This window comes from Ranitomeya imitator, chromosome 3, assembly GCF_032444005.1.
Source record: "Ranitomeya imitator isolate aRanImi1 chromosome 3, aRanImi1.pri, whole genome shotgun sequence".
NCBI lineage: Eukaryota > Metazoa > Chordata > Amphibia > Anura > Dendrobatidae > Ranitomeya > Ranitomeya imitator.
The window spans coordinates 839,882,144-839,890,624 of NC_091284.1; the positions used below are offsets into that span (position 1 = coordinate 839,882,144).

Sequence of the window (8,481 nt, forward strand, 5' to 3'; positions counted from 1 at the left end):
AAGTTTGCTCCTCGCTACATTGGCCCGTTTAAGGTTCTGGAATAGGTCAACCCTGTGGTCTACCGTTTGGCTATTCCTCCACGCCTTGGTATCACCGATACTTTCCACGTTTCCCTCTTAAAGCCCGTTCATTTGTCCCGGTTTTCCGAGTCATCTGCTGGGACATCGGGTTCATCCACGGATGAGTTTGAGGTGAATGCTATTGTGGGGTGCAAGGTGGTACGTGGCAAGAAATTTTATCTGGTGGACTGGAAGGGTCACGGCCCAGAGGATAGAACCTGGGAGCCTGTGGAGCACATTCGGGCTCCGCTGCTTATCGCAGCTTTTGAGCGTAGTGAGGCTCAAGGGGGGGGGGGCCCTAGAAGGGGGGGTAATGTTAGGAATCGAGTTTCCTCTGCTGCACAGGAGGAATCTCGATCCGTGTCTGCTGCGGTCTCCCATTCGGTATCGGCCGCAGTGGGCTCTGCTCAGCGGAGACGTCGCTCCCAGCGTCTCGCTGGGGCTGATTCGGTGCATAGGGTCACTACTGCCTTTTCTGGCTTTCCTATGGTACCCTGCACTGATCTGCGGCGAGCGAGCCTCTCTGGGGCTAAGTCCTTGTTTACTCACACTGAGCATGCCCAGGGCAGGGTCTCCCATTGGAGGTCGAGGGCCACATGTTCGGTCACATGCTCAGGTGCTGCAGTACATTCCATTGGTCCTTCTGGAAGGTCCTGAAAGGGCAAAACATGCTCAGGTACTGCAGCACTTTCCATTGGTCCTTCTGGAAGGTGCTGAAAGGGCAAAGGCTTCAGTAGCAGCTTCCTGTGCTGCAACTATATAAACTGCGCATGACCGCACGGCCATGCGCTAGTATCGTCTTTTGCTATATGCTTTGCGCCAATGTGGTCATGTGTTTGTATGTGTTCAGGGACCCGGCTGAAATAAGCCCCTAGAATGCTGGCACCTCCGGCGAGGAGATTGTGTATAAATGTGTTCAGGGACCCGGCTGAAATAAGCCCCTAGAATGCTGGCTCCTCCGGCGAGGAGATTGAGTATGCATGCATGACCACTCACTGCTCACGTCTGGGTAGTTGGCCTGTGCCTCTGTGAAAGTCTAACAGGGCACAGAGCTCACCTCTCGCGGTTACTCTGTGAAGCTAACAGAGTTAGTATATACCGCCATATAGAGCCGCCATTATTTAGCAGCAGGTACTTTCCTGCACGGTGGATCCCGGGTTGCGAACGCACCAATTCCTTTTAATAAACAATATATTTGGTGTGTTCCGCCAACCCTAACAAAGTGTCTGCTCTACATACAGAGATTTCAAGCTGCCACCTCGAATCTCACCGGTTCAGCAGGTTCTCCACCTGGAAGTCACTCGTTCGAGCTATAGCTTGTCTATTTCATGTAACCCAGTCCTACAAGACAGCACTTTCTAGTGATTCTGGAGATCCATCCATCCTTACTCCAGCAATGTTACTCACACAGAAAACCTGTGTCTCGAAAGCTCCACTCGGAGAGTTCAATGACAAAGACCTCTACAGACGACAATGGAGGCAGGTACAAAGCGTGTCCAACGTCTTCTGGAATAGATGGAGGAAACAGTATCTCTCCACTCTGCAAAGCAGGACAAAGTGGCAGAAAGACTGCCCAAACATTCAATCTGGCGATGTTGTACTTGTCAAAGACAGTCAGTCACATCGGAACGAGTGGCCACTCGGCCTAGTCATTAAGACCCTGCCCAGTAAAGATGGGAAAGTGCGGAAAGTAGAGGTGAGAGTGTGCAAGCTTAGAGAAAACAAACTGTTCCTCAGACCCGTTACCGAGCTTGTATTATTATTTTCTCCCAAAGAACCTAATTGTGGCATCTGTTGACGCCAAGCGGGGAGTGTTCTGCCCATCTTAATGTGCAGAGAGTTAATTATCATGTTATTCAAGTTGTGGCCACTGGAGGTCATCAGTTGCCTACTTTTCATGTTGTTTACCAACCTTTCCCTCCTAAGAGCAATGTCTTATGGGTTAGTTCAGCCCACATTCTTCTTGTGAAGACAAGCTCCAGTAGCCATTTTTTCCTCAGATCTGCAGAGAGGCACACGTGCTCCTGTCTCGCTTACTTTCTTACCCCTGTCCTAACGGATCTCGTTTTTCACCAGTCATCCACTATGATCAGTTATCCACTATGATTATTCACTGAACATCCACTTTGTACATCAACATCATTCACTATTCGATCATCTACTATGAATACTGTCCACCATTGTTGTTCAACGTTATAGTTTTGGTTATCATCACCCTAATAAATAAGACTTAAGCATCAACACAGTCTGTTTACTGGGATGTGGATGAAGGTTTAGCCGTATGTTGGAATCCACACAGCATCCTACGTGGAGGAAGACAGAACAATAGGCACTTCACTTCTCACCTGTCCTAGCACTGCAGCTCCTCGCCTGGTCCTTCGATGGCTTCCTCGCTCCGGTTCTGATCTTCTATCTGATCTTTGGTCTTCTGCTTCTATGGCACTCACCAGGCCTCAAGCAAAGTCATGTTGTCTTTGAAGGCCTAGTCAACACCAGAGGAATCAAACAGCGAAGATGGGAGAGAAGACCAAAGCCAAAGGGTGGGATAAAGTCGGCGGAGGACCAGGCAAGAAGCACCAGGACATGTGAGGGTCGTGTTAAGTATAATGATTTATATTCAACATTTTTTAAACTATTGTATGCCCTAAAAAAATTAAGCAAAATGGCAGCCGGATGACACAATTTTGCTAGTTTGCAGCTAATTGAATGTAAAATAAATTCTTTTGTCAAACTCAATATTTTTTTGTAAAATTCAAAGCAAATTTGATTCATTATGAATTGGTTCTCTCAACTCCAGTAGTTTTGTACACATTTTTTTGGTGGGCGTTGATGGACCACTCGAATAGGTCTGCAATAAACTAATGTTAGGACGGGGTAACCAAAGAGCCACAATAAAACTGTGAGACAACCGTAACCAAACGCAACTTCAGTTTTTCCCCATTGGAGAAACTTTGTTCGACACATCTAAAGAAATGAATCTAACTGAGGTGTAATGGACCTTAGAGCAGAAGGTTAGATGTCCAAGTTCATGTACTTAGGAGTCTTTTTAGATGTCTTTTGTGTTTGATGTAGATTTTGTCTAAAGTAGGTTCATCCATGCTGAATTTAATAAGCAATAAGAAGTTACTCTCAAGAAGAAGTGATTGATCTTCATCTCCCAAGGAATCTGTCCATAGAGGATGGCGAGTTGCACATTCCAACAACAGAAGGCAATGATGGCTGAGGACTTTTCTAAACACTGAACCTCATGAGTCTTCTATATTCAATACCATTTTTAAGGACAATTGAAATGGGACAAGAGCATCATTTTAGAAAGAAATTTGCTGATCATTTAGGAGAAGAACATTCTCACACGCTCCCTGATTAGTCTAGTTCTGATGCCATAGACCAGAGGGTTCAGCAGTGGAGGGACAAGGAGGTAGAAATTAGCCAGGAGGATATGAGTCTGGTGAGGAACATCTGTGCCAAATCTGTGGACTAAGGATGAACAGAGTATAGGAGTATAGAAACATAAGATAGCGCAGACATGGGAAACACATGTCCCGAAGGCCTTCAGACGAGCCTCAACCGTCAACCTAAGAAGAGCCTGAAGTATCAACACATATGAAGTTATGATAAGCGCTGAGTCCATCCCCAGCACCATGAACCCAACCACCATGCCAACATGGTCATTGAAGGAGACATCTGCACAGGCCAGCCTCACCACCGCCATATGCTCACAATACGAGTGCAGGATAACATCGCTGGAGTATTGGTGGAACCTGGTGAGTAGAAGAGGCAGGGGAAGGATGTAAAACACCCCCCGCAGTACAGCTAATGCCCCACTGCTAATGATAACGCTGGTGGTCACTATGGTTGTATATCTAAGAGGGTTGCATATCGCTACATATCGATCATACGCCATAGCGAGAAAGATCCCAGATTCAATGGTGGAGAAAGCATGAACACAAAACATCTGGAGAAGACAATCATAGAAGTCAATTCTGTTATACTGGAACCAGAAGATTCCAAGGAGCTTTGGCATAGTTGTATTAGCTAAAATAAGGTCTACAAAAGCAAGAACAGAGAAGTAGATGTACATGGGCTGGTGGAGGCTCGTCTCCATGATAATGATCAGTACAACGGTGTAGTTCCCAATGATGGCTGACAGAAATATGGAGAAGAACGGGATGGAGATCCAGACATGAAGATGCTCCAGGCCTGGGATCCCCACCAACACAAAGAAAGACGGGTGGAAGCAGGAATTATTGGACGTTTCCATGGAACTTTTAAATAGGTTAGATGCCATAAATCCTCATCACTTGCTCTGAATTATGTGATTTTTTTCCCTTGTAAACCTTGGAATAAATAAAATAAATGACACATTAATAGCAGAGAGTAATGGGCATAAAAGCGGAATTACACAATCTCAGAATGCGTTTTCATTGAGGACCTAAACAAACATGAAGTTAGTTTTACTCCTTAAGAACGTGGCATTATTGAATTTTAGGACAACTTCATTTTTGTTTTTCACATTATTCCAGTGGTCAGAACTTTCCAGTTCTTACAACTCTTTATTCGTACTTTTCAGTGGTACAGAAACCTTTCCAAACTACTAGTGTTAGAAGGACGGGTTATAAACTGTAAGAAAAAAATTCCAAACTGCAAATCTTAAACTAGAGGACATCAAATTGTTCCATGTGTGATGCCCCCAAGGCTGACCGGCACCACCGCATGTGGACTTGCTCAGAAATAGTCTTTCTGGACAATTATCCGTGCTTTTCTATCTAATCACCTGACTAATTTTGCCCACTTTGGTCCTATCTGGGCTATTTTTGGATATCTGGATGCTGAAACATTTTGACGCAATTTTGGTATAAGGAAACTTTTTTGGGTGGCAATCTAATGCCCAGTGTCAGAAAAGCTGAGATTGCGTCCTAGGTCACTGGTCTTCCAGCAGGATAATGACCCCAAACATACAGTGGGTACGGAAAGTATTCAGACCCCTTTACATTTTTCACTCTTTGTTTCATTGCAGCCATTTGGTAAATTCAAAACAGTTCATTTTTTCTCATTAATGTACACTCTGCACTCCATCTTCACTGAAAAAAATGTAGAAATTTTGTAAATTTGTAAAAGAAAACCTGAAATCTCCCATGGCCATAAGTCTTCAGCCCCTTTGCTCAGTATTGGGTAGAAGCCCCTTTTGAGCTCGTACAGCCATGAGTTTTCTTGGGAATGATGCAACAAGTTTCCCCCCCCCTGGATTTGGGGATCCTCGGCCATTCTTCCTTGCAGATCCTCTCCAGTTCCATCAGGTTGGATGGTGAACGTTGCTGGACAGCCATTTTCAGGTCTCTCCAGAGATGCTCAGTTGGGTTTAGGTCAGGGCTCTGGCTGGGCCGGTCAGGAATGGTCACAGAGTTGTTCTGAAGCCGCTCCTTTGTTATTTTAGCTGTGTGCTTAGGGTCATTGTCTTGTTGGTAGGTGAACCTTCGGCCAAGTCTGAGGTCCAGAGCACTCTGGAAGAGGTTTTCATGCAGGATATCTCTGTACTTGGCCTCAGTCATGTTTCCATCAATGACCACCAGTCGTCCTGTCCCTGCAGCTGATAAACACCCCCATAGCATGATGCTGCCACCACCATGTTTCACTGTTGGGATTGTATTGGGCAGGTGATGAGCAGTGCCTGGTTTTCTCCACACATACCGCTTAGAATTATCACCACAAAGGTCTATCTTCATCTCATCAGACCAGAGAATCTTATTCTCATAGTCTGGGAGTCCTTCATGTGTTTTTTTTAGCAAATTCTATGCGGCTTTCATATGTCTTGCACTGAGGAGAGGCTTCCATCAGGCCACTCTGCCATAAAGGCCTGACTGGTGGAGGGTTGCAGTGATAGGTGACTTTGTGGAACTTTCTCCCATCTCCCTACTGCATCTCTGGAGCTCAGCCACAGTGATCTTGGGGTTCTTCTTTACCTCTCACCAAGGCTCTTCTCCCACGATTGCTCAGGTTGGCTGGACGGCCAGGTCTAGGAAGATTTCTGGTGGTCCCAAACTTCTTCCATTTAAGGATTATGGAGGCCACTGTGCTCTTAGGATGCTTGAGTGCTGCAGGAATTCTGTTGTAACCTTGGCCAGATCTGTGCCTTGCAACAATTCTGTCTCTGAGCTCCTTGGCCAGTTCCTTTGACCTCATGATTCTCATTTGGTCTGACATGCACTGTAACATAGTAACATAGTTAGTAAGGCCGAAAAAAGACATTTGTCCATCCAGTTCAGCCTATATTCCATCATAATAAATCCCCAGATCTACGTCCTTCTACAGAACCTAATAATTGTATGATACAATATTGTTCTGCTCCAGGAAGACATCCAGGCCTCTCTTGAACCCCTCGACTGAGTTCGCCATCACCACCTCCTCAGGCAAGCAATTCCAGATTCTCACTGCCCTAACAGTAAAGAATCCTCTTCTATGTTGGTGGAAAAACCTTCTCTCCTCCAGACGCAAAGAATGCCCCCTTGTGAGCGGTGAGGTCTTATATAGACAGGTGTGCGCCGCTCCAAATCAAGTCCTATCAGTTTAATTACACACAGCTGGACTCCAATGAAGGAGTAGAACCATCTCAAGGAGGATCACAAGGAAATGGACAGCATGGGAATTACATATGAGTGTCTGAGCAAAGGGTGTGAAGACTTATGACCATGGGGTATCGATATCTATAACCCTGTATGTAACCCCTTTCACATGTACAGCACCATGGAATTAATGATGCTATATAAATAAATAAATAATAATAATAATAATGGGATATTACAGGTATTCTTTTTTACTAAATATGCAAACATTTCTACATTCCACATGGGGTGCAGAGTGAACATTAATGAGAAAAAAAATGAACTTTTCTGAATTTACCAAATGGCTGCAATGAAACAAGGAGTGAAAAATGTAAAGGGGCCTGAATACTTTCTGTACCCACTGTACTTCAAGAGGCCCCCAAAAATGAATGAAATAAAGCGCTGGTGAGTTCTGAAGTGTCAGAAATTAGTCCGGATCTAAACCCCACTGATCCCCTGTGGAGAGATCTCACAATCGCTGTTGGGAGAAGGTGAAATCTGAGACCGGGAGCAGATTGTGAGAAAAGTCCAAGATCCCGGCTGAGAGGAGGAAGCAGCTTGTGATGGTTATAGGAAGCGACTGATCACAGCTATTTATTCCAAAATAAAAAAGGTGAGAAGCCAGCGCTGCTTGTGGTCAGAACGCAATACATAAAGTGCATATATTGATTTCTAACTGTATTTCAAAATGAGTCATTTAGCAAACAATTGATCAATTCTTTGAGCCACCCCGCTACGCCAAGGCATTCTCATAATGGGGCAGTCCTACTCTACGTTTTTTCTCTCCCTTTTTTATTTATTCCAAAAGGGGTGACCAAATATTAAGTTGAGGGTGCCAACAATTGTGTCTGCACCATTTGGGGGTTTTGTGTGAAATTATGTCCAATTTGCCTTTTTTTTCTGTGTTGTTCCAATACACACAAAAGAAATAAACCTGAGTATAACACAACGTGTATTTTATCCTTTGTTATGTATATTTGTATCCTGCAAAATGTTCATAAAACATTCTAAAAAAAATATATTAAACTGCACTCACCTGTCCTCACTCCCACCAAATCAGTGAAGAATCACTGGGGGTCCCTCACGTGTTTGATTAAAATGTCCACGGCAGTCATGTATTGTATGAGTGACATCGCGGCTGCTCAGGTCTGTACCGCTCTTGTGCTGGCTGCTCGTAACCAAAGATTGAGAAAACGGAGCCTTAATGCAGGATCGTGCGGAGAAGAGGCGATACTATATATCCTCAGACTGGGACAATATCCTCAGAACTAATAATACAGATAATAAATGGGAAATGTTTAAGAACATCCTAAATAGGCAGTGTAAGCGATTTATACCTTGTGGGAATAAAAGGACTAGAAATAGGAAAAACCCAATGTGGCTAAACAAAGAAGTAAGACAGGCAATTAACAGTAAAAAGAAAGCATTTGCACTACTAAAGCAGGATGGCACCATTGAAGCTCTAAAAAACTATAGGGAGAAAAATACTTTATCTAAAAAACTAATTAAAGCTGCCAAAAAGGAAACAGAGAAGCACATTGCTAAGGAGAGTAAAACTAATCCCAAACTGTTCTTCAACTATATCAATAGTAAAAGAATAAAAACTGAAAATGTAGGCCCCTTAAAAAATAGTGAGGAAAGAATGGTTGTAGATGACGAGGAAAAAGCTAACATATTAAACACCTTCTTCTCCATGGTATTCACGGTGGAAAATGAAATGCTAGGTGAAATCCCAAGAAACAATGAAAACCCTATATTAAGGGTCACCAATCTAACCCAAGAAGAGGTGCGAAACCGGCTAAATAAGATTAAAATAGATAAA

At 44.0% G+C, this 8,481-nt stretch overlaps 1 protein-coding gene across 2 annotated transcripts; it reads right to left on the reverse strand.

Moving 5' to 3' along the window:
- Window positions 1-2,469: 2,469 nt before the first annotated feature.
- Window positions 2,470-4,321, reverse strand: LOC138672394 (olfactory receptor 52M1-like). Of its 2 annotated transcripts, XM_069760330.1 has the most exons (2): window positions 3,405-4,321; window positions 2,470-2,485 (listed from the first exon to the last, which is right to left on the reverse strand). In XM_069760330.1, the coding sequence occupies exons 1-2, from the start codon at window positions 4,319-4,321 to the stop codon at window positions 2,470-2,472; spliced, it is 933 nt and encodes a 310-aa protein (XP_069616431.1). The 2 variants fall into 2 exon arrangements, with proteins under 2 accessions (XP_069616431.1, XP_069616432.1); XM_069760331.1 differs by lacking the exon at window positions 2,470-2,485 and having other exon boundaries at window positions 3,392-4,321.
- Window positions 4,322-8,481: the final 4,160 nt, after the last annotated feature.